Raw genomic sequence first — 26974 nt, forward strand, 5'->3', positions numbered from 1 at the left:
AATAAGGCAGGAAGCCTTATTGCTTAGAACATTTTTACAGGAAATGATGGTTTCAAATCTCTATACTAAAGCACTTACTCTTTGGATAAAGCTAAAAATATACATCATTTTGATAAGTACATATGAACACAGATAAATGGGTAGAAGGGTCTGGAGGAGTAAACAGAAGAGCTGAAGAGAGGGAGTGTTTTAACTTGTTAATAAAAGGAAAATAGTCACATATTTTCATTGTGGTAAAATATACATAAAATTTACCATTATAATCATTTTAAGTGTACAATTCAGTGGCATTAATATTCACAATATTATACAACCATCACGACTATCCATTTCCAGAGCTTTTCATCATCCCAAATGGAAACTCTGTCCATTAAATAACTCCCAATTCTCCCTTTCCTCCAATTCCTGGTGACCTCTATTCTATTTCCTGTCTCTATGAACTCGCCTAATCTAGGGACTTCACGTAAATCGAATCATACGATATTTGTATCTTTGGCTGGCGTATTTCATTTAGGGTCATGTCCTCGAGTTTCATCCATGTTGTAGCACGGGTCAGAATTTCCTGCCTTTTTACAGCTGAACAGAATCCCACTGTGTGGATGAACCACATTCCCTTATCTGTTCGTCTGCTGATGGACACTTGGCTTATTTCCACATTTTGGCTATTATCAATAATGCTGCTATGAAAATTGGTGGGTAAGTGTCCGAGTCCCTACTTGCAATGCTTTTAGGCAAATACCTACGAGTAGAATTGCTGAATCCTATGGTAATTCTAGGTCTAATTTTGGGGTGAACTGCCAGACTCTTCTCCACAGCGGCTGCACCCTTTTACATTCCTACCAGTAATGCACGAGGGTTCCAATTTCTCCACATCATCACCAACACTTGTTTCGTTTTTTTTAAATAACCATCCTCATGGGTGATGGTAGCTCATGGTGGTTTTGATTTGCATTTCCAGACATAATTTTTTTCATGCATAAATTTTTAATTAAAAATAATTTGTAAAAAAAGAAAGTAAGGGATTAGGGTTTGTTTTCTTGATTCACAAACTAGGGATACCTCCCTCCTTCACTGAGAAGTTCTGTGAAAACGGAGGCCATGGCTGTTACATCCCCAGCTCCAAATAAGGTGCCTGGCACCTAGTAGGCACTTGATAAATCCAGCATTCATTGGATGAGTAAATAACTGCATTAGCCTCTCAGTTTACATGAGATTAATGTATGCTCTGAGGGGGATAAGTCTATGAAGAAGTGTCGCCTTGAGAAATACACATGCACACACACATATTTACCCAGCCATAAAAAGAAAGAAATCCGACCATTTGCAACAACGTAGACAGACCTCGAGGCCTTTACGCTAAGAGAAATAATTCAGACGGAGAAAGACAAACACTCTACGACCTCACTTAGGTGTGGGATCTAAAAACCTCGAACTCATAGAAACAGAGTAGAATGGTGCCAGCCAATTTCCAGGGGCGGGAGACACGGGGAAGATGTTGGTCGAACAGCACCAACTTTCAGTTCTAAGATGAATAAGTTTCAGGGATGTGATGTACAGCAAGGTGGCTATAGTTACTACTGTGTTTAATATAAGAATAAAACAGTAATTAGGTGAGGCAAAGGCCATGTTAGCTAACCTTATTGTGGTAACACTTTGCAATATATATGTGTATCAAAACGTCACATTGTATACCTTAAACTTACACAGTGTTATGTGTTAATTATATCTCAATAAATCTGGGGGGAGGGAAAATGAGACTTCATACGGGAAGAAAAAAAAGGAAAGAAAAATACACAAAACATACTAATTTCTGAAAAAGACACCATTGTTTTGGAAGTCTTCGGTAAACGACATATTTCAAGACAGATCTGGGATGGCCAAGAGAACTGACCCTACTTACAGTTTTAAGAAAAGCAAGTTCGGGGCCAATATTCATCCATCTGCATTGCCAGATGAGGACAAGGTATTTTTCAAGTGTACTCATATTACACAACGAGGAACCCTGTTTTTCTGAGTTGCAGGCAGGGTGGCTGATGAGAAAGATATATGCGATAAAACTATTGTACCCCCTGAAGTCATATCACTATTTTTATGCTTGAAAGTCAGTTACTAAGATTAATCACTTTATCAGAAATTCCAAAACAATAGTAGATATTTGAATTTTTTTCCACTTAGTCCTTTTATCCATGGATGAACATTATTTCTCCCCAGCTGAAGAAGATGGGGTCTGTTCAGCTTGTTCCCCCATTCTCTACTCATGAGTTTAAAGGGTAGCACATTATTCCTCTCCCCACTCCCCATTCCCCAGGTCACCACCATTGACTTGGACAAGCCCCTGATGCCCTTGGCGGGAAGGAAGGGAGGAAAGAGGCAGTTGGTGCTGAGAGAGAGGCACCCAATGGGAGCTGCTTTCATCCCTTCTTCCTTGAATTGTGCGTTTAAATGCTTCATGTACGAGTCAGCTGGAGAGCACAGAAGGTGGTTGAGGCTGAAAGCTTTTGCTGGCACCCGGCAAGAAGGCCCTCCAGATAAAGACCCCCAACAACAAAGGCTATGTGTTAGATTGCCCCAGGCAGGAACTGGTGAAGATGTCTGGGAGAAAGGGATTGGGCTGACCTTTCCCAGGTTAGGGAGTGTACAGAGGAGGCCCCAGAGAGTAACGATGTGCCCAGTCCAAGTAAGAGAGCTGGCATCTATATGCCTGCCACACTAGGAAAACTGTTACTGAAGTAGCAACAATCACCAGAAGGAGAACAGACAACCCCTAGAGACTGTGTCTTGCAAAGAACGTTCCTTCCCACTCCTCCTCGCCTCTCTCTGGGAGGAGCAGGAGCCAAGCAGAGACAAAGGAGATGCATTACCACCTGCTCCACTAAGAGCTGTTGTGTTAGAGCCTCAAGCCCACCTGCATCGGGAGAATGGGGAGAGCAGTGAATTAAATATGAGGCTAAAGATTTAAAACGGGCAGGCCTAAGTCCTAACACTTGGAACAAGACTGCATTAGTTACTGAGAGTGACTGCACCATTACGGGACCAGAGTAGAATGGTCTTCAGGGAACCTGCCACCTAGGGAACAAGAGGGTTGCTAGAGACAGCGGTAATGGTTATTGGGGGGAGGGGGAAAGTTTCCATATTTATATCTCACAAGTTCAGACTTCTCAGGCTGGTTATATACTTTCATAACTTATAATTATTTAATAGTTTATTGTTTGTCTCTCATAAACTATAAGCACCATGGACCACAGACCATGTCTATATTGTTTACTACTTTATCCCTTGAGAAGACAGCATATGTGTCCAACCATTTGTTAAACAACAATTTCTTATCTTCTAAAGATACAAACGAAAATGTCTACAGAATAAACAATGTGATGTCTAGGATTTACTTTAAAATAGTTCAGGAAGGCAGGGGTGAGAGAGTGGGTGGACATATAAGTAGAACAAGATTGATAATTCTTAAAGCTGGATAATGGGCACACACAGTTCATTATAATCTCTCTCTCTTTTTAAAACTTTGAAAAATTGTCGTAAAATCATAATTAACTTTCTTAATTTAAAATTTCTCTCAACGTAGTATGAAAACATCCAAATATACATAAAAGTCTAAGGCGAACACTTATATAAATACCGTGGAGATTTGCAGTGTTAAATCCATCTACACGTTTATCCATCTATTTCTGATGCATTTCAAAGTTATTTGCACACAGCAGTACATGCCACTCCTCAACAATACAGTATATCATAGAGTCCAAAATTCTTTCCATTTTTTTAAGGTAAAATTTACTTACAGAGAAATCACATATTTAATATATATAAATATATTATATATTTACTATATATAACTTTTATCTATATAATCTACAAAAATACACATATATACTTACATTTGTTTTTATATTCTGAAGTTTATAGTATTTTGTGTTTTCCCAAAATTCATATGTTGAAGCTCTAAGCCCCAGTGTATTTGAAGATGGGGCCTTTGGGAGGTAATTAAGGTTAGATTAGGACATGAGGATGGGTCCTTCATTATGGGATTAGTGGCATCATAAGAAGAGGACATCTCTCTCTCTCCCTTCCCCCCACCCCTACTGGGGAAAGGCCATGTGAGGACATAGCAAGAAATCTGCAATCCAAGAAGAAAGCCTTCACCAGGAACCAAACTGGCCAACACCTTGATCTTGGACTTCTCAGCCTCCGGAACTGTGAGAAAATGACTCTCTGTCGTTGAAGCCACCAGTCTATGATATTTCGTTATGGCAGCCCGGGCAGACTAAGACATCGTGTTATTAGGAACCAACAAAGGAGGCTTGATTACGTACGTTCTTAAAGATCACTGGCCGAATGTGGAGGAAGACAGGAAAAAGGACAAGAATAGATTCAGGAAGACTGGATAGGAGACTGTAGTAGGCAAGGTCAGAGATGATCTTAGCTTATCTAGAAGCATAACAACGGAGGCCAAAAGAAGTGAATGGATGCAGGAAATATTTAGGAGTTAAAAGAGACAGGACTTGTGGACGAGAAAAATATAGAAATCAAGCATAACGTTGCGATTTCTCACTTGAGCAATTGCTGGCTACTGGTAACTCCTCTCACTGACATAGGGAACGCAGAAGGAAGAGCAGGCTTTTTTTTTTTGGCGGGGGTGGGGGGAATTCAGTTTTAGACATATCCAACTTGAGATGCCTGTGAGAGTCAACAGACATTTGGATACATGCATCTGGCGCTGTGAGGATGGGGTGGGCTGGAGATAAACCTGTGGGAGTTGCCGGCATAAAAATTATCATTAAAGCCATGGGAACAGTTAAGATTGTGCAGGGAGAAGTACGTGAAGGCGGCCGATATCAGAACTCTGAGGAGTTTCCAGGTTTAAGGACTGGGGAAAAGAGCAGGAATCGGCTAAGGAGCCTGAAAAGAAGCTTTATGAGCAACACCGATTCACAGAAGCCTAGAGAAGATCATGTTTCAAGAAGCAGGGAGTTACACAAAATAAACGTTTAATGGCACTTGGTGAAGACATCACAAACCGCTTCACAATGAGGATGTGATTTCAGCCATTCCGCCAGGACATCTGAACTCCGTCGGCCATGCACTGCCTGTCCGCCAGACCAGTGGTTTTCAGTGTGTGGTCCTCCGAAGAGGAGGATGGATATCACTTGGGAACAATCCGTGTTTTAACAGGCCTTTGGGGGTGATTCTGATGCTCACTGAGGTTCCAGAATCCTGGCACTAGACAAGGCTCAGGGAGCACTTGGTAACCATTCTTCTAGGAAGCACTTCCCTTTCTACTAAATACCTTTCCCATTAGATTTGTTAATACATTTTACCAAGCTGCTGGAGCCTGAGAAGCAGGATTTTGTCAATACCCAGCATTTATTGTAACGGAGATCCTATCTTGATTTTAATGTTCCTGCCCTACAACCAGCCAAGACCTACCACCTTCCCTCTACTGAGTGTATCTCTTTCCATCTTCGTAACTGTGCTCATTCATAACATCTAATTACCAAGGTGTCTGCTACCTCGTGGCTACTCCTTGTGCATATTTTTGTTTCTGATTCTGCTACCAATTGAATAAGTCTCAGTCTCACAGTGTAAATCCGTCCGTGACATGGATTGTTGATGAAACTGCAAACTGGTACAATTTAGGAGAGTAATTGGGCATCATCGATCGAAACAACAACGAACACATCACCTTTGACCCAGTAACTCCACTTCTAGGGGTTTATCCTACAGATGTACTTGCACATGTGCACAAAGAAGTGGGGCCTTTCCCCTCGCCTTCTCAGGCCAATGCCGGGTCCCCCACCCTCCAGGGTCCCCTCCGAGTGAGTCAGGGGAGTCGTCTCCGTCAGAGGCCTGTTCACACCTCACTTCACACTTGAGTCAGTCGGAAACAGCTGGGGAATCCCTCGCAGGCGCAGCGTGTCGCACGTCCTCCCCCAACAGCGGTCCAAACCGGTTTGCGACTTGGTTTTCTCTCTGTTCTCTTATCTTGGAAAGGGAGGACGAGCTGCCACGGCCAAGCTCAGTTACCATGGCCTTCACCGCGCGGGCGCAGCCCGCGGCCCCGGGGCGGGGCCCAGAAGGGGCGGGTCCCGGCGCGAAAAGGGGCGGAGCCCGGGGCGGGAAGGGGCGGAGCCCGGGGCGGGAAGGGGCGGGGCCGGCGGGGTGATGGCCAGGTTTGTCGCCGCCGCCGCCGCCGCCTCAGCAGCAGGAACCGAAGTCGCCGCCGCCGCCAGGGTCGCCGGCCACCCGCGCGCTGGCTCGGCCGGGGCCCGCAGCCATGGAGGACTTCATCGTGATCTCGGACGACAGCGGCTCGGAGAGCTCCGAGGGGACCCGCTCGAGCCGGGCGCGGAGGCTCCGCCGGGCCCTGTCCCGGACCCCCGGCGCGCTGTCCCGCCGGACCGTGGTGAGTGAGAGCCGCCGCGGCCGCAGCCTCGCCTCCGCTCGGGCCGCGCAGCCTCACGACCTTCGGCCCAGTCCGCTGTCCCCAGCGTCCCGGCCGCCCACCGGGTGGCGCCCCACGGCTGCAGCCGCTTCCCGCCTCGGAGGAGCGCTGCGGGCCGGGAGCGTGGCGCCCAGGCCTCCCGATCCCGCGGAGGCTGGAGAGCGGCGGCCGGACACATGGGCGACGTCCAGGCGCGCCCGGTGCGGGGGGCGCTAGAGCCCACGGCAGGCGGCGGTCTCAGGCCCGGCCGCGGGCTTCCCCAGGCCTCGGCGGCGGTGGGGGCTGGAGGTCTAGGGGGACAAGGGGTCCTGGTGGGGAGCCCCCTACCTCGAGGCCCGGACGCGGGAACGTGTAATTGTTTGGCTTGGGGTGGGTACAGATGTGTGCAGGGAGGTAACGGGAGCCCAGGCTGGGCGGGAGGGTACGAGGGAGGGCATTGCGGGCCTGGGCCAGATGGTGGCCGCGCTCCAGGGCCTGGCAGCCGAGCGAGGGGCCCGATTTTGGAGTTGAGCAGGAGGCGATTTATATAGCTTAGCAAACATTTACCGAGCTCTGAAGGAAGAGGGAGAGAGGTACATCTCGTACTATTTCTTTTTCCCTTGGGCTCCAGGTCTTTGTCCTTCCTGAGATGGTAGATAAAACGTCTCTGGTCCTTGCCTGTCTAGAATCCTCCACAGATATTTATCAGACCCCTATTATGGGCCAGATGTTTTAGTGGCTGGGAATAGAGTGGAGAATACAACACTCGTGGTCCTAGAAGGTGACATGTTCAACAAGTGGCTATTGAGTTCTCAATGGACAGGCTTCGATCAGAAGACTCTCAGCATCAGACTTCGAACAATCTTCCCAGCCACCCAAAGCCACACCCCAGAAATAAAAGAATGATCACGCTTATGTTATTTTTGTAGATCTGTAACATATAGTTTAAGGAAAACGCCTTTATTCATGTGCAAATACTCCTTCAAGACAAATCTAGCTTCTGCTCCTCCTTCCCAGCCAGTCTGGTCCCTAAGCCTCCACCGTGAGCCCCATCTGTGTCCCAGGTATAGTGCGAGGTGGCATGCAAAACCAATTAACATAGTGTGTCGCCATGGTTCAAGCAGGAGGGGTTCTCAATAAATCTCAGTAAAGACTTTAGAGGAGACGGGCAGACAAGAGATTTTCAAGGTAGAAGAGATCCGACTCGGTAAGTGAGCGGATGCACCTACTCCCGTGGCGGTACGTGGGGCAGAGTAGATCCAAAATAAATATTTGTTGGATGAAAGAGTGATTGAAGGAATGGCGCAGAGAGAGCAGTCCCTGTGAATGGTCGGTAAGTGAGAGCGAGCACAAGAGTAGGCGCAGGCTTGGAATGGAGGGGATGCTGCATTCGGTCCGGACCCACTGGGTTTAAAGTGCTGATGGGAAATGTACATGGTTGTGGCCAGCCCAGAGAATCTGACCTCCAGAGAAAAGTCAGGACTGGAGAGGTTTGGTGATCATCCAGACTGAAAGCATCCAAGGCCTCATAGTGACTGAGATCATCAAGGTAGAGAGTATAGAGAGGAAAAGGTGGACGGAGCAAACACTGCAGAATAACTCACGGCCGCTTCTCCTCCTGGTTGCTCCTCTTTCTACTGCCCTTTCTCTCAATCCCCCTTGAACTTGGTCCTTCCTATCTGCCTCTTTTCGTCCCAGGTACTGTCCCTCTTCCCTTATCCCAGTCTGTTGTGGCCCTTCACACATGCAGGTGTGCGCGCTCAAACTGCTCCCCTCCCCACGACCACCCGACCAGGCCTTTTGATCTTGAGCCTTTCGAGTTGATGACAAATGAAGGACAAATTCCAAAGAGAGTAACAACCAATTTAAATCTTGCTTCTCCAGATATTTTTACTCCGGCTTTCTAAAAACCCCAAGCTTTTCTCCTTTTATCTTTCTTGCAAATTAGATAAGGGTGGTAGGATAACCATGTAAAAGATCAGAAGCATTGAGAGACTTGAAAGTTTATAAAGCCTCAAGTGACTTTGTCTAGCTTTTCCTCAAGGCCCTGGGTGGGTCAGGACCCCCACACAGCGGCTGCGTGAGCTTGGCCAGTTCTGTCACCTCTGTCAGCATTTGCTCTTGGGAACATTGATACCTACCTGGCAGGACCGTTAGAAGGTTCATAATGAGGCAATGCCCAGCAGAAATGAGAGCTTTTGCTATACTTCGTGTTCTCAGCCACGCCTGACCTTCTCAAAGCTTGGCAGGCAATGAAATACATAGTTTTATCATTTTTTTTCTTTCGTATGAATATTGACTAAGAGGAAGCAACTTGCTTGAATTCAGGAAATCTGAAAGCTATCTTCAGTTCTATAGTTCACATTTCTGAACTGGTTCTTAACCTGGGTTTAGTCTTCATTAAGTTGATGAATGTGTCTGTTTTCGATGATCTATTTCTTTGTCTTCTCCGCTTATAAAAGAACATGTTCAGATGGTCAGTTAATTTTGGTCGACCTATTATAAAAAATTTAGAAATATATAAAGAAGAAAATTTAAATTGCCCTTAATTTTATTATCCAAAGATAACCAATGTTAATAGTCTGTCTAAATTTTCATTCATAATGTACACGTACGCACATATCCATGTGCACCCCCATATGTGTTTTTGCAGAAATGAAGTCTTGCTATATATGTGGTTTTTTTGCTTGCCTTTTTCTATTAATGTACTTTTTTTTATCTCTTTCAACATCAATACATATGTCGTCACTAATATTTTGAATGTATTTTATTTTACAGATTTATAATTATATTTATGATCTATTAATGGTATCATGCTGGTGTTTCTAAATGTCCTTTGTACTTTCAAATAGTTTGTGTAAAATCGGAATCATTTCTTCCTTGAATTTTTAGCAGAACTCTCCTTTTAAAATCAACTGGGTCTGGCATTTTCTTTGAAGGAAAAATTTTAACTTCTGACTTTCTTTCTTCATTGGTTAAAGGACTGTTTTGATTTTCCCGTTCTTCTTGAGTCAACTTAAAAATAGCTTTTTAATACGGAAAATTTCAAACACGAAAAAAATGGAGCGAATCATAATGATCCCCCATATACCTAGCACCCAATTGACTCAGTTTTGCTAAGCTTTATTTTTCTAGGAATGTATCTATTTCATCTAAGTTCCCAAGTTTTTTGACATTAAGTTATTCATAACATCTTCTCATCTAATCTTGAAAATACCCGTCATTTTGTGCCTTTTCATTTCTGATACTGGTTACTGTACCTTCTCTTTGTTTTCTTAATTTTCGGACCGGATGTTTGGCAGCATTCGTAGCCTTTTTGGGGAACAAACCTTTGACATTACTGCCCTTCTCTGCTGAGTGTTCTCCGTTTCCTCCATTTCTGTTGTTTTTATTATTATCGCCTCCCTTCTGCTTTCTTTGGGCCTGTCCTGTTCTTTTTGTCGTCTGAAGGTGTTTGCTTAACACATTCATTTCCTTTCATTCTTCTTTTCTAATTAAGTGTCTAAGTCTTGACATTTTCTTCTAAATTGCTGCAGGTCGTATGTGTTAGTACCTAGTATTGTCGTTATTGTTAAGTCCTACAATTTTTCTAATTCCTATTTCTTCTTTGATCTCTGAGTTATTTGGTCATACTTCTTAATGTGCAGTTGTGTGGAGTTTTCCCTAATTATGTTTTTGTATTGATTTCTAACTAATAGTATTTCGGTCTGAGTAATATCAATCTTTTGCCATTGACCGAGATGTACTTTGACTCCTAGTACGTGGTTAATTTTTGTAATTGTGAATAATTATTTTATCTGAGTCCTTCAGATGAAGCTTGTGAAATGTGTTTGAGTCTATCGTAGCCTTAATAAGTTTTTGTTTTCATAATCTATTGATCAAGAAAGACTTGCAAAAATTTCTCACAATGACTGAGGACATTCCTGTTTCTCTTTTTACTTTTGTCTGTGTTTGCTTTGGGGAGATTATGTTATAGGCATACGATTTTTAAATTATTACATCTTGATGAAATAAATCTTTTATTGTGCAGTGGCCCTCTTTATCTATTTTCATTGAAGTCTATTCTGTCTCATATTAGCATACCTACACTGGCTTTCTTTTAGTGGGTTTTTCCTTGTTATATCTTTCCCCATGTTTTTATATTTATATATCAATCTAGCTTTTATTAAGTTGGTTGCTCAGAATATCTATTTAAGTCTTTACGATCAGAAATGGAACTTTAAACAAAAAGAATAGTGGAGTCGATTTGCTAATAACTTATACAGGATATTGGCATGCATGTTCATGAGTGATATTGGTCAGTAATTAAGACGACGTTATTTATGATATGCACTGAGATGATTTTGAGAGTGAAAGGGAGTGCTGATAATAATTGCACTAGGATAAAAGGCATGGTCCAGGGCAAAGAAAGATCATCCTATCAATTTTTCTTTAGATCCCATTTTCATGTTGCATTTCAGCGCAGCTGGCGTTGGAAGAAGAGGTGAATTCAGACCCCCAGTGGCCTCGTAGCTCTCCACGTTGAGTTCAGCTAGCAGTAGAGAGCCCCCAAAGGCAGTGATGCCGTATGGCTGCTTCTTAGGAAGGGGATATTAGGTTTCATCAGGCAATCCCGATCCAGCGTGAGGTGCATGCCGATTCTCACTAGACCCACCTAGAACCCTGTGCCCTGCTTTGGTGCTGTTGACAGTGATGACGGTCACATCTGTTAAGAAAAACAGCATGGTAGCTGTGGTAGCCCCGCAATTGATACCTAACATACCAGTGGCAAGGTCCCCAACCAGGTCAGGAGACACCTGGCAGGGAGAGCACTGTCGTTCCAGGCTCAAGGCACAGAGGTTGATTACAGTGCCTCTGGCTGGCGTCTTCAGGCACAGAGGTTGATTACAGTGCCTCTGGCTGGCGTCTTCAGGCTTTGGGAATCGTCTCATCATTTTGCCAAGGAATGTGAGATGGAGATAGGAGGCTTTCCAGCAATTCATCTAGTTAGAGCTCAGACTTACCCTGCTGGTTTCATAACTCTGGTTGTATTATCCTCCGAATCTGACCGTAGGCTAATATAGGCCCTCACAGGGAAAGAAGGAAGCAGACCTGGCTTTGCATGTCTGTCTCTGCTACGTAGCTGTATAATCCTTGGGTAAAATAATCTAGTGTCACTGAACTCCAGTTTCCCCATCTATCTGATGGAGGTAATAATGCTTACCTGACAGGGTCATCGTGAAAATTAAAGAAATGAAAAGCACGCAGCATGTTCTTGGCACATAGTAGATTCTCTTATATTAGCTTCCCTTATTCTTTAGTTTGTGTTGTAGGTTGTCCTGGGTATTGGCTTCTCCAGACAAAGGTTACTTTTTACTTTGTGACTTAAGGTTGAAAATCTCCCCTAGTACCTCCCCGTCTACCTTGAGTCAGGAAATATTTCCCACCACTATGCCCTCAGTCATACACATGTGGCATGGGATAATTTAAGAAAGTATAGAAATTAACAGTAGTAAAATTTCAACCCAAGGAAATAAACTAATGTTTATGTTACATAAGATATATATATTGTCAGAAAAGGTAAGATGTGCTTATCCTTAAAAGCTGAGGCTTAAGTCTTCTTAGATAAAGCTGAGATTCCCTTCTTGACCCCTTATCTTCTCACAATCCTCCTACAGGACTTCATTGACTTAACCAGAGAAGCCAGACCGAGGGCAAAGGAGCGCAGTGGGCTCTGTGTGATTGACCTGACGAGAACTGAGGAAGAAAACAGACCTATCGCCACCCTTGACTTGACTATAGAACCTGTCGCTCCCTCCCAGAAGGAGCCAGCCAGTCTTCAGACAAGTGCAAGCCTCTCCAGCAAAGAGGTGACAGAGAGGTGGGTGGACAGAAGTGCTCGGCCTGCGGCCCGGAGAATCATTAACAGCGATCCTGTGGACCTGGAACTTTTGGAAGAAACTGTATTTGAAGGTCCCCAACCCCCTCCATCCATCCATGAGGACTCTGTTTATCCAGCAGAGCCAAACTGTAGCTCAACCACATTCAAAGGTGACCTCGGCTTCTTGGCCAGCCTCCAGCTATCATCAGATGTTCATTCCCTCTCCCCAGAAAGCAATAATGGTAGCAGCAGCAATCAAAGGGCACCCTTGCCATGCCCACAGCAAGATGTGCCTTGTCCACCACAAGCCTTGCCATGCCCCCTGCGAGCCCTGCCATGCCCACCGCGAGCCTCGCCGAGTCCACCGCGAGCTTCCTCATGCCCACCGCGAGCCTTGTCATGCCCATCACAAACTGCGCAGTGCCACCTGCAAGCTTTGCCTCGCCTGCCTCAAGAAGCACCATGTCCTCAAGATGTGCCGGGCCCTCGGAATGTGCCACGCCCACCTCAAGACTCATCACGACAACCTCAACACTTACCAAGCCCACCTCAACACTCACCAAACCCACCTCAGCACTCACTCTGCCCACCTCAGGACTCTCTGGGCTTACCTCAAGGTGTCCCAGGCCCACCTCAAAACATGTCATATCCACAAGATGTGGCACACCTGCAAGACATGCCACGATCACCGGGTGACATGTCGCAGCCACCAGAAAACATGCAACACTCATCGGGAGACGTGCCACAGTCACCAAGAGATATGCCACATCCACCTAGAGAAGTCTCACACTTACCGGGAGATGTGCTGTGTTCACGTGGAGACATGCCGCCCTTACCTGGACACTCACCTCACTTACCGCGCGACAGGCCTGACTCTCCCCAAAATGACATACGGAATGGCGACATTCCTATGGACATCTCCGCTCCACCCTCTCCAAGCTGCTCGCCTAGCCCAGAGTCCCCGCGGTCTGAAACTTCCTTAGAGAAAGTTCCCTGGCTCTCTGCCACAGCACCTCCGGCCAGAAAAGAGATTTCCCCATCAGAGCCTGCCAACCCCGGGCCTGCCCAGGTACAAGCACGAACGCCAGAAGGTGGGTTGTACAGCAGACCATGCCTGCATAGGCTGAAGTACTTCTTACGACCTCCAGTGCATCACCTCTTCTTCCAGACACTAGTACCCGATAAAGACCTAAGAGAGGTGAGCTAACCTGTCTTCCCCTAGGGATTAGAGGTCCTTTTCACAGGGCTAGCGTAAGGTTAGTACGCGTGGGAGAACAGGTCCCTTAATAACCTGGCCTTTATATCTTTCCCCTACGTGTGGAACCAGTGTAGAGTCAGATCTGGGTTCGACTTTCAGTCCCACTCTTAAAAGCCGGCACTGGAGACGTCAGTTTACCTCTCTGAGCCTTAGCTTTCGGTGGAGAGAAGAACGTGAGAGAACGTACGGAAAGTGCCTGCAGTGTCTGGCTCATCACAGGCCTTCATCAGGTGCTTCTCTTCCATCCCTGTGTCTTCACAACGCCCTTATTACAGCTCCCGTGTACAGAAGTAATAATACTCTCGACCCTTCAGTGCCTCCAAAGTTGTTATTCCAACTTTTGGGGAGGAAATTCAATTTTAAGATTTTCGTGGGAATGCTATTTCCCGTGGGTCTTCATTGATCTCTGAGAACTAAACCAGATGTGTAAGAAAAAAAAATTACGGCCACGTCCCACAATACGAAGCAATTTTCTCATCCATAAGCACGTTCCTAACGTCGAGAAAACCGGCTTGGGCTAGCTCAGGATCACAAGGTGTGTTCTCCTTGTCGGAGCCATCAGTGATCCAGCTTGGCACATCTGGCATTCACCTTGATCTGGCCTTGGCCAGTAAGTTGTTTTCTCTCGTTTTAGTTGTTGTTATGACTTCTGATATGTTCATTTCTTCTTCCGAATGACTCCCAATCCCTAGCCCCTTCTCTGTTTTCCTGTGGGTTCGGCTCAGGTTGGTGATATGTGTGCTCATTGTCAAGGGTGCTTGGGGGCCTTGAAAGAGTTTGTTTTCCTCCTCAAGGCTGTAGTGCACGACTGGAGAAGCCATCGGGAGATGCAGGTGGAGAGACTGTGTCCCCCGTCTCTGTACACGTAGCTCAGATTATAAGGTGGCAATTAGGCGACATAAAGTGGATTCTCCTTTATTTCTCTTTCTTACCTCAGCCATCTGGAAGACATCCGTACACCTTTTCTGTCCCTCCTGTGATTTCTTTGGGGCCTTGAATAAGTATTTCTTCACTGAGTCACTTTTCCCCTCTAGAACTTCTTAGCCAGTCCCCACGATGCCACTTACCAGCCATTGGCCTTAACTCCTCTGAGTCTCTTTGTGTAGCTCTAAACTAAGTCGTAAAGCCCAGATCACAGAGTTGTTTGACTTAAACGTAAACACATAAAGCATGAAGCCGCCTTTCAGGGCTTGTAAAAGTGCTCTATAAATATTAGTTCCTTTTAAAGGTACAGGCATCAGAACAATTGATAAACTTTATCTGTTTGTAGATGTCCCCTTCTGTAGGCAGGAAACAAATAATACAGGTTCGAGATTGTAAAATGCACCACACGTGTAATAGTCACCAACGCAAGATTTTTGTTCCCTCATCTTCTCTTGCTCTTCATTACATGCCACTTAGTCTTGGTCTCTCATCGGCGACATCAGGGCTTACCCTCAGGTGATCTGAGACACGAAAGGTACCTGCACCTTCTGAAAGGGTGATTCTAGCCATCGCTGTCTTACTGTTACGCATAAGCTGTCAAGTCTCTGGTTTAAAATGAACACTTCTCAGATTTTAAAAATAATGCTTGCTTAATAGAAAACATTTTAAACTATGAAATATAAATGTAGTTACCCCTGCTGTTATCAGTCAGCATTGATTATTATTAATAATTTGGTGTTTTTCCATCCTGCTTGCCTTTTATACATATTAAAGTTTTTTAATAATTGGGATTTGATGTTGTTTATGGAGAGTACAGGTTTACGGGATGGATCTCAAGTGATATCACTGATGTCTGCCAGCTTCTGCCATGAGTTGCATGGCAAATGCTTACTTTCTAAATCTCGGTTTCCTCATCTGTAAAATAGGAATACGAATAGTATGAATCTCCTAGGGTTGTGAGAATTGAGGATAAGTTAAACATTCACAAGTTGTTGTTTTATAATTGTTATTACATTCCTGTATCAAACAGAGTTTTTAATGTTTGTTTTCCTTCTGTTTATGAAAGTAATAGATAGATGTCTGTTATGGAAAAATCGAAAAATATAAAAAATGTATATAGACGAAAAAAATCATCCATAATTCTGCCACTCAGATAATAGGAAAGCGCTTTTCACATATTCTCTCCCAGTCTTTATATACGTACTTTTGGTGGGGAGAAGGCGATGATATTTACTGTTGACTCCAAAATCAGCAACGTGAGATCCTTCAACTAACAATCGAACATGTATAGAACATTTTTCTTCATTTCTTTATTTTGGTATCTGATATAATATTATGACTACTTCTAAATATCTTATCACCTTTACTCCAAAATCAATTTCAGCTACCTCTTGACTCTTGTACATTTCTTTCTGTGCTATATTTTAATGCAGATGATATTACATTACATGTAGAACTTCGAATGCTTATTTTTTAACTTAATATAAGCATCATTTTCCCATGTCACTAAAAGTGTTTTAGCTAAGGCTGTCCAGACTCTCCTTTTTTATGAATATTTCAAATGCATGGAAAACTTCGCTGTCTTCAGCCTATTTCCAGAACCTCTTGTGTTTGTCGTGTTTGTCCATAGAAACCCATCCTAATTTATTTCTTTTTATCTCTACAGAGTAAAGGTCAAAAATTAGAACCCATCCCTCATCGAAGGCTAAGAATGGTAACAAACACCATTGAAGAAAATTTTCCCCTGGGGACTGTGCAGTTTTTGATGGACTTTGTGTCACCCCAGCATTACCCACCCAGAGAAATCGTGTCTCACATCATCCAGAAAATTCTGCTCAGTGACTCTGAGACCGTGGATGTCCTGAAGGACGCCTACATGCTGCTCATGAAAATTCAACAGTACGAACCTCAGATGCTGGCAGACCTCCTGGGGGCCTGGACTCGGGGCCTGCTTTCTCTTGCCTACATTTTATTCAGCTAACCGTTAGAGAGGGTGACATAGCATATTACTGTTATTTGGGTTGCAACAGGAAACCCAATCCAAATTGCCTATAACAGCTAGTAAAAGAGAATTTAATGACTCATGTTACTAGAAACCTAGGATGAGACGTGACTTAATTCAGTTCAAAAACAATTACAAGGATCCATGTTTCGGCTCTGCTTTGCTTCCGTTTGCAGGCTCCACGCGGTAGCCTTCTTGGCCTCTGGCTTGTATGATATTCTCAGTGGGAGAGAAAGTTCGCTTCCATTATAATCACATGAGTCTTGTAGGTTTTAATTGCATAATATGAGACATGGGCCCACCCTTGAGCCAACGCTGAACTGGTCTAGAATTTCGTGACTGGCTCAACATGCTCCGCAGGCTTCATGCCCGGGTCTTGGTAGGGAAGGTTGTGGGCTATATAATCAAGAGTCAATTTCTTCAAGGTAAAATTGGGGTACAGATAGCCCCCAAAAGAGAAGTGACTACTGGGTAGCAAAAAAAAAAAAAATGTCCCGCTATCCTCAGATGACGCATTTTATCGAAGGGCGGGCAAGAGCGTGAGGATAAGAGGAGGCTTCTCGCTTCTGTCGTCTTCCAGATCCCGTCCCTTCTTCCACTAAACTCTCCAGAATGCTAATTGATGTCGCTTGACTTCCAGGCTTCATCCAGCTAATGCCAAGACAGTGGAGTGGGACTGGAAGCTGCTCACTTACGTCATGGAGGAAGAGGTAACACGACAATGATGAGGGTGTGTCTTTTGCAAAGGAAGTTGTAACTAGAAACAAGTAATAGCAAATCTGGTAGTAAGGTCTTTGGCATTATTCTCTCCTTATACTCTCCTCCCCACCAAAAAATTCCCTTTGGAATGGTATGTGCTGCCTTCCAGTTCAAGATCGAATACATTCACATATCCCTCTCCTTCTTGAGAGCTCATTAAAAATAACAGTAAATGAGTAGGGAAAGTTATAAATCTGTGGCAATGACAATAAGGGATGGACAATATATGTGAATGAAGATTGGAAGGTCTCTAGGCTGTGTAACAGCGAGGACCGAGGGAGCCGGCAGAGGGAGCCAGAGAGGCTAGAGTACACGTGGAAGGAGCTGCAGCCACGGCGGGAGGAGATCTGCCCACTGCAGCAGAGAGCTTTTGGACTCAGAAACACAATACATAAGAAGGTTGGAGTCAAATATGGACTGTAAATTCGTTGATGATTTGTAGATGACAACCTTTCCGTTCTTGAGTACAGAAGGTTCGGTTGCCAGGTAACCATATTACCTAACCCTTTAGGCAAAAAGCCAGAGGATTCATTGTCCAAAGACACTGAATGACCATCTGTCATACGTGAAGGCAGCTGGCGTAGAGCTGGTACTCCAGAAAAAACTCCTGCATGCCCACCTTTAGGCATCCCTACACTTGCCAGCTTTTCTGTCTGCTCACCCCAAAGCCCTTGGATGGAACAAATTATTTTCAGCTTAGAATTCTATACTCAACTGAACTGTTAGTCAAGTGTGAGGGGAACATAAAGACATTTCCAGACATGTAGGTGAAAAATATCCCCACACCTTATTTCTTAGGAGGTTCGTTGAAGATATGCATCGAAAGAATGGGGACATAATCCAAAAAAGAGACACAGGATCCAGGGAACACTGGTCTCATCCAGGAGAGTAAGGTTACAGTGGACGGTAGAACTAGAGAGTGACCAGTCCAGACTGGAGTGAAATAGAGAGCTTGAAGAAGGATGATCTGGGAGACATCACTTAGACGGTAGATAAGGAAGCTCCAGGCCCTTGTGGCCCCGTGGAGACACCAAGTTAACAACCACATATGGACCAGAACACCTTTGTGACAACTGTAGAGACCGATTGAGAAGCAGCCGTACCCGTGCCAATACGTAACCGAGAAGGGACTCCACAGGAAGGAGTAGGAAAGTCTGTGATGTTTGTGTGTGACATCAACAACCAAAAGGGGTGGGGACAGAGCTATGAAGGAGCAGAGTTTCGGTATGTTAGTACGGTGGATTTTTTTGTATATTATTGAAGTTAATCTGCTATAAAGTCACATTAGAGTATTATAACTTTACAGTGTTGAATGTAATGATCCCCATGGCAACCACAAAAACAGTAGAATATACCCAAAAGGAAATGAGAAAGGAATTTAAACGTTTCACTACAAAAAGTTAACTGAAGAAAAAATAGTAATGCAGGAAATTGGGGACAAAAAAGCTATAAGGCATTTAGGAAACAAATAGCACGAGTACAGAAGTAAGTCCTTTCTTATCAGTAAGTGGATTAAATTCTCCAATCAAAAGAGAAATTAGCAGAATGGATAAAAACACATGATCCAACTACATGCTGTTTACAAGAAACTCACTTTAGATCCAAAGACACAAGTAGATTGAAAGTAAAAGGGCAAGAAAAGATACTCCATGCAAATAGTGACCAAATATGGCTGTAATCATAGGAGACAAAATAGACTTTAAATCGGAAAATGTTACAAGAGACAAAGGAGGACATTCCATATTAATAAAAGTGTCAAGATAGCTAGAAAATGTAATAAGTACAAACATTTATGCATCTAATGACAGACCATCAAAATATGACCCAAACACTGACAGAATTGAAGGGAGAAATTGTTCTATGTTCATAGTTGGAGACTTCAGTACCCCACTCTCGACGATGGACAGAACAAACAGATGGAAGATAAGAAGAGAGAGAACTCAAGACAATAGACCGAAAAGATCTAACGGTTATATACAGAATATTCTTCCAAAAACAACAGTATACACATTCTTCCCTGCACATATGGGACATATTCCAGGACAGATCGTGTGCTAGGCCACAAGTTAAGTCTTAATAGATTTTAAAAGATAGATGTCACACAAGATATCGTCATTCTAGGAAGCTGGCATCACCCTGATATCAAAGCCAGACAAAAAATACTACAAGGATACTACAGACCAATACCCTTTGTGAACAGCGATGCAAAATACTCAGCAGCATGTCATAAGGATTATACACCGTAACCAAGTGGGATTTATCTGGGAATACAAGGACGGTTCGACATAGAAAAATCAATCAATGCAATACATACATTAACAGAATAAAGGGCCAAAACCACATGATCATTTCAATTGATGCAGAGTCTCCAACACCCTTTCATGATAAAAACTCCGAACAAACTAGGAGTGGAAGGAAACTGCCTCGTCAAAGCCCTATGTGAAAAACCCACAGCAAACATCCTACTCAGTGGTGAAACACTGACACCTTTTCCGCTAAGGTAAGGAACCGGGCAAGGATGCCTGTTTTCATCTAGTCATCATTGTACCGGAAGTTCTAGCCAGAGCAAGTAGGAAAGGAAAGGAAATAACATTATCTGTGTTCACAAAAGACATGCTCTTTTATGTAGAAAACCCTAGAGATTCCACACAGGACAACCTAGAACTGATAAACTTAACAAAGTTACAGGATACAAAATCAACAGGCAAAAATCAGTTGCATTTCTCTATACTAACAATGAAGAATCTGAAAAGGAAATTAAGAAAGTAATTCCATTAAAATAGCATCGAGAATAATAAAATGCTTAAGAGTAAACCTAATCAAAGGTGAACAACTTACACACCGAAAACTAGAAAGCATCGCTGAAAGAAAATAGATAAATGGTAGGATGTCTTATGTTCATGGATTGGAGGACTAAATGTTGTACAGCTGTCCGACTACTCAAAGCAATCCACGGATTCAACACAATCCCTGTTCAAATCCTAACAGCGTTTTTTGCAGAAGTAGAAAAACCCATCCTAAAATTCCTATGTAATCTCTACCTGTGTCATTTGGGCTTCATCAGTTAGGATCATCTCACCTGTAACCCAAAATCCAGCCCGGGCTTGCCGACACAGTTAAGGATATGCATCAGCTCGCACTCCTAAAAGTTCAGCAGTTGGGCGGGGGGGGAGGGGCGGGGACATTGCAGTTACTCAATCTAGCAGCCCAGCAATGTCACTTAGGAACCAGTTCCTGTCTTTCTGGTCTGATAGCCTCAGTTTGGGGTTTATTCTGAGACTGATAGGGTTAGTAAGAGTGAGAATGACTTCCTATGGCCATCTCTTAAAATCGGAAAGTCCTCAGTCTTCGGGCTGTAGCATTGCCCTATGTGTCCTCTTTTGTAATGACCTAGACTGCCTGCTCTCTGCCGTTTAGGGACAGACACACTTGTTGACTCGTGGCCTTCCTTTGGACTTAGTATCTATGAGAGTACTGCTCACTGGCATTCAGGAAATAGGAAATACTTCTCGTCTTTTCTGCCGTAGGGCCAGAACCTGCCCGGGCGACTCCTATTTCTGCGTTACGTCGTGCAGACCCTGGAAGATGACTTCCAGCAGATCCTGAGGAAGCAGCGGCAGCACCTGCAGCAATCCATTGCAAGCACCGTGCTGTCCTGTGACAAGCAGCCCCACAATGTCAGGTAACCGGTCCCCTGAGCCCTGGGGTGACAAGAGGCAGGGGCTGTAGGTGGGCCAGAGAACATCAGGTGGATGAGATATTCTAGTCGGGACAGTGTGACAGAGATAGTTATTGAAACTGTCGGCAGTCCTAATACATTCCCTGTCTGTCCCAAGCGTACATCAGGCACTGAGCTGTGTGCTTTTCTCTCAAGGCCATCAGACTTCCTTTGGCTTCTTTCACTATTGTCCAAATAACTTCACGAGGTCCAAGGAGAGACCTTAACGCATGTAAAACTTTTCACAGCTTTTATAAACACAGATTTATCTCCATCCTGCTGTGTAACTCAAGATAAACGTTCGTCACTACTGCTTTCTGAAAAGTAATATTATAATAATCAGTCACGTGGCTGACAATGAGGTATAATAAGGCTGCAGGCATGTGTTCTCTTTTTTTCTAGAATCAGGGCAGCTTCAGAGAAGGCAACCACCATATCCTTGTATCAGGGGGAAAATGTGATTTCGAGGGTAGGGCCCTCCTGCCGGCACCTCCCTCTTGGAACTGTATGATCCTTGCTTCTTTTGAAAATGGTTCTTGCCAGGCTAATCCACCAGCATTCCTTATTTCAGAGTATCATTGAAATTCTTCCACTCGTTTTTGTGTTCCCATATGTTCTCGTGTATTTGCTAAGAATAGTTTTACAGGCCAGCGTGGGATACTACTATAACGGCTTTAATGAAAGAAGGAGGCAGTTTCTTCTGTTCGCAGTGGCGGTCAGCTTCTGCGCCTTAGTCTTCATGTCTGTGTCATTTCCCTAGTGCCATTTTATAGAAAGTTTAAACATTCACCAGTAAAGGGGTAGAAAATCAGTAAGCAGAAAATCTACGAAGAGCATTGGATAGCATAGGTGGGTTTTCAATGAAAAAGTAACGGTTCGGACAGTGACAGTGACTGTCGGCCACTCTGCCATGTGAGCGCAGGCTCTGGGTTGGGTGGGTGACGGGAGGCACCGTCCCACCCTGACTGGTGTCATCAGCTGCTTCGTTTCCACCTGTCCTGCTGTGGGCCTCCCGCTGTGCCGACTGTGGCCCTTGGGTTTCAAGAAAGGCATTGATGGCCTCGAAATGCAGGCCAGGTCCTCCGTTGTATGCTTTATCGGTGAAAAATATCATCTGTTGCAGATGGAGGGAAAACCAGCTGTCTTTGATTCAGTAAGAGATGGCTATGAGATTAAGACTATGGTTACACGGATGTATGCACGTGCTTGTCGAAACTCCTCAAAGACCTTTGCGCAATTTATGGTGTATAAATTATACCCCACAGATAACTATTTAAAAAGAGAGATGGTAAGTCAGTCCCCTTAAGACCCCTTCGTAAGGGATTTTGTTTTCCCTTTTAACCGTGCATACAGAATAAACTAGTTCTACAAGATGTAAGAAATCCGCCAGTTCCCAGGTCACGTCACATGCATTTCCTTTTCCCCAGGGGTAACTACTTTCAAGTCTTTTATTTAAGTGATTCTCTGGAAATTTACCTCTGTATGGCTAAATAACCTGCTCACTTTGCTAATTCTTGATTTTTCATTATTAGCCATTATCTACTGATTTCCCACGTGAAAGATGAGGAAATAGCTCCTTTTCCTCCCTCCCTCTCCCTCCTCCCCCCCGCCACCCCCCGCCACATTTCCCAGCCCCATACCATGAATATAGTTAGGTCATCATTTTGCATAGGTCAGAATGCAGTGTTTCCATTACGATGAGCATGTGTGAAAGTCAGAGCTGAGCCAAGTACTAAACGACGAGTACTTTTCCTTTCATACATACCTTTCTGTTTTCCTTAAACTTAATTAATAATGGTCCTATTTTTAGCTTCCTTGTATTCTTTGTGCCTATCAGAAGTCAACCCTTAATTCTCTGCCCTTTGGTCTGAATCTCCCCTCGAGATGTCAGTTTGCACTGGACACTCTTACTAATTTCTTCGTCGTGAGGGTCTGTGGCGAACACTCTTTCAGTCTGGATGGCGGGTCCTCTCTGCCAGTCTTTGCCTTGCGTGTGAGTGAGAAGTCCCTTCGCGTGTGCCCAGCGTTGGGTCTCTAGTTTGTTTGTCCCTCATCTTCTCTTTCTTTGTTTACTTCCTCGTTTTGACGGATCAGTCTCCAGAAGCTTCTTAGAAAGGTGCGTGGGAAGTACAATTTTTGAGATCATTTATGTCTGAAAATATCTTTTTCTTCCCACACATTGATAACTGAATATAGATATTTCGGTTAGAAATAACTTTTCTAGAAAGAGTGTTGAAGGAAATCTTCCATTATCTTCTAGCTTCCAGAATCGCCGTTAGGTCATAAGCTACTTCGATTATTGATTCTTGCTCCGGGCCCCGGTTTTGAGCTCTGGAAGTTTCTGGGATTCTCCTTTGGCCCAGTATGCTTTCCGCAGGTCTATACTCATCCACTGTGCAGGGCATCGCGTGGGCCATTTCAGTCTAGAAACACGTCCTTCATTCCTGGAACATAGTTTCATTTCTGTTTTAGTGGTTTTAACTTCTAAGAGTTTTTTACTTATTTCTGTAAATGTTTCTCTTTAAAATTAATGAATAGTATTCGGTTCTTGTTTTCTTCTTTCATGGATCCATATCCTCTCATACTTTGATGATACTAACGATAGCTTTGTGTTTATTCTCTGCATGATGTCTGTTTTTGAGTTGCTTTGGGGCCAGGTCGGCTGTTGCGGTCTTTAGCTCTCATGTTCGAGTACTTCCACAGACGTCTGGTAAACCTCAGTAGTCTGTCCACATGTAAGGGCGACAGACTCAAAAGCTTTTGGAAGCTCGGGAGGACCTGTCATTTCTGAACTTCCCTGTAGGTGGAACTGGCTGCCCGTTGGCTAGACGGTACCCTGTCCGTGTCTTCAGGTCCTTCCTGTTGGGCTGGGTGCGTTTTCCATAGGAGACTTCCGGTCTCCCACGTGAACGATAAAGACTGGGATGCAGGGTTTGGAGGCCAGGTGTGGGGCGATGGCGAGGGTCTCTGCATTCAGCGTGCGCCTGTCCACTTAGCGGCCTGTTTCTGCTCTGTGCCTTTGCCTCCTATCTGCGCCTGGTGTCCCAGTCCAGAGACCCTCTGTTTGACCCCTCCACAGACTTAACCTGTAGCCCGCAGGGTCGGGGAAGAAGATCTAGGGGTCTGAAAGTTTCTTAGACATCTTATGATTCATCATACCTATTTTAACTTACGCCTTCCACCCTCACTACAGAGGAACCTCGTACTGCCATTTGCAGAGCTCATTGCAGATTCTTTTTTTTTTTTTTTACTATTTTTAAAAATAGGATTAAATAAGATTACTCTTCTCCACTGCTGGTTTAGGATTCAGCTTTCCCGAATCCGCCGTCAGTTAAAATGTATCCTTTTGCCAAAGTCGTAGACTTAGATTAAACATTATCCTGGACATGATCCACTTGCCTTATTTACTTAATTGGTTACTTTCGTTAATTGGTTACTTTTGATTTCCTAATCAGCATCTCTTAGCCAGCCTCCCAAGTTAAAGGCTGGGACCTTGACCATTAATCTGCATTTAACCACATATCCACCCGTCACCTACTTTTGCACCTTCTTGCACCCAATATAATCAGCATCCTGAATGTCTGTCGTTTCTTTTCCTTCTTATGTAGTTTTATTGCATCTGTATGTGTTCCTATCAAGTATATATTTTTCTTTTAGTTCCTTTTAGCTGTATATAAAAGGGTATCATGCTGTATGTAATCTAGTATATAAAAAAATCTTTTATTTTTCACTTACTATTACGGAGTACTAAGATTTGTCCACATTATTAGCTGTTACTGTAGCTTATCCATTCTCACTATGTAATATTCTATTTTGTAAATATACTTCATTTTTCTTCCAGCTTCCAAAATTTCCTCCTTATCTCCCCTTGCTCGTGGAATTTTAAAAATTATTGTAGTACTAGCAGGATTTTAGGAAAGAACAAAATTAGATGTGTGCGTTCAAGCTACCATTTTTACCTGAGTTACCTAAGTGACTGTCAAAAATAATTTCGATTATGTGAAGTGTTTTTATTGTCCTAACTTTTAGAGCCTACACCCTGTATAAAATATGACTCCACTGTAATACTCTAAACTTCAGTTATTAGCATTAATAGATAATACCTAATAAAAGAAAGCCGGCAAAGGCTTCTGTGGACATCCAATCCAACCTACAACCTTGTCAAGGAATGTTCCTGGTCAGGAAGCCACAGATAATATTCTTTACCTCGGAGATAGCTTTCAAGAATTATAACTCAAAGAAAAACGTGGCTGTTTCAGTTAGCATTTGTAATCTTACTGCAGTTAAATATGTGGTTTCCATTAGACTCATTTAAATGTCGGAAATAGCTAAGGGTCCTCTTCGCTGCCATTGGGGAAATCTAGGGGTCTCGGAGCCCAGGTCAAGGCTGCAGTTCTGAGCACCATGCAGTAAAACAGACGGTTAAACTTCCCTCCTCATCCCTTCTCCGTCACAGGGACGTCATCAAGTGGCTGGTGAAAGTGGTAACGGAGGACGGATTGACTCAGCCGCCGAATGGGAGTCAGACCTCTTCAGGGGCCGGAATCCTGAAGGCCAGCAGTAGCCCCCATCCTCTCCAACCGGACCTGGCAAAGAACGCCGCTCAGCTGTAAGGGGCGGAGCTTGCCGTCTTTCCTGGGGCCCTGGGGATTTACCGGTGGCCAGAACAGCGCCACTCCCTAAGAGCGGTTTCCCCCAAATGACCCAGCCATTTTCTGACTAAAGACCATCCTGTTTGCCCGAAGGCTGACTTTCTAATCCCAAAGGTAGCTCAAAAGCAGGTGCCTGCCCCGTACATGGATAAGACTGCACTCAGTGAATACAGACTGGCAAAGCCGGAGCGCGACAGAGGGACACTGCGCACCCTTTCCTGGACTCCAAGGGACGGTGGGGGTTAGAGCTGCTCGTCCCTTCAGCCACCGGCTGGCAGAAGAGAAGGAGCCGTGGGCAGCGGTGTCCCGCGGTCTCCGGTCCTCGAAGACCTCCGTCTCTCTCCCCAGTCTGGCAGGTTCTAACCACACCGGCTCAGGCCAGGGCACGTCAGAGCACCTCAGGGCACACCGGAAACAGTCCTGGCCTTTCTTCTCTGGGGTCGAGGGTGGTCTTGGCATTTTTTGAGAGACGCCAGGATTTTAGGGGCTGGAGCTGCCCTTGAATAGTAGTAACTCACCCTCCTTGTCAATCATACTGTTAAAAGCCGTCACACTGACATTTCAAACACAGCATTTGTGCCTAAATTTACAATGCTGTATTATAAACTCATTGCACCAAGCTGATTTTCATATAAGACCTATGGGTTTTAACTAATTTAGAGATAATCTTGTTTCTAAAGGGGGAATGTTTGGAACAATGAAGCATTTACTTGGACAGATTGAGGAGTCCAAGAGAGAGGCAGACACCATTCCTCCAACAGAAGCTAATCTCATAAATAATAATAATAATAATAATAATAATAATAATTTATTATAAATAAATATTAGTAGAAACAAAAATAGGATCCTCTCAAAGTCGGTTTATTATGATCTTAACAACAATGATAAGCGCTACCATTTTCCGTTAATGAGTGCCCATCTGCCAGATGCCCTACGAAGCACTCACAACTTTACGAAGTAGGTGGCATTAGTAATTTGTCAGAAGTCGAACAGCTTGTCATTGCAGCCCAGGAATCCGCCAAAGCCCCGGTCTACCTATTCGTATCACTGGCCGCGGATGTCCTTCCATCACAGATAATACCTACCGCACGCTAGAAAAGGCTGACTGTGGCCAGGCCCACCTTTCTGAGGGGCGGCCTGATTCCTTCTGCCCCATCAGCCTGCTGAGCTCTGGTGGGAGAGGGGGTCACGTTCTACCAGTGAAAGTTCTGAGACCAGGCTTAGCGAAAGACTGGTGTAAAGGAGCCAGTAACAGGAGAAAACTGTGCGGTAATTATCTATTTTCCCCTGTCCTGTGTCAAAGAAATTCACACAATTGTTAGCCATTCTGGATCTGTTTCTTCACCTATAAAACTAAGAAGTCAAAGGTTAGAT

At 44.2% G+C, this 26974-nt stretch overlaps 1 protein-coding gene across 3 annotated transcripts in view; it reads left to right on the plus strand.

Annotated features, from left to right (window-relative positions):
- The first annotated feature begins 6173 nt into the window (after positions 1-6173).
- Positions 6174-26974, plus strand: part of SIMC1 (SUMO interacting motifs containing 1) — a 37955-nt gene continuing 17154 nt past the window's right edge. For 2 of the 3 annotated variants that reach the window (XM_039878326.1, XM_039878332.1), the window contains exons 1-6: positions 6175-6409; positions 12085-13485; positions 16136-16368; positions 17112-17181; positions 20758-20912; positions 25405-25557. In XM_039878326.1, the coding sequence (XP_039734260.1) occupies positions 6281-6409; positions 12085-13485; positions 16136-16368; positions 17112-17181; positions 20758-20912; positions 25405-25557 (2141 nt within the window). In that variant the 5' untranslated portion in view covers positions 6175-6280. Of the gene's footprint in view, positions 6410-12084; positions 13486-16135; positions 16369-17111; positions 17182-20757; positions 20913-25404; positions 25558-26974 lie in introns of all 3 variants that reach the window. The other variant, XM_039878341.1, reaches the window with a different exon arrangement.

Source organism: Pteropus medius, unplaced genomic scaffold, assembly GCF_902729225.1.
Source record: "Pteropus medius unplaced genomic scaffold, Ma_sr-lr_union100, whole genome shotgun sequence".
NCBI lineage: Eukaryota > Metazoa > Chordata > Mammalia > Chiroptera > Pteropodidae > Pteropus > Pteropus medius.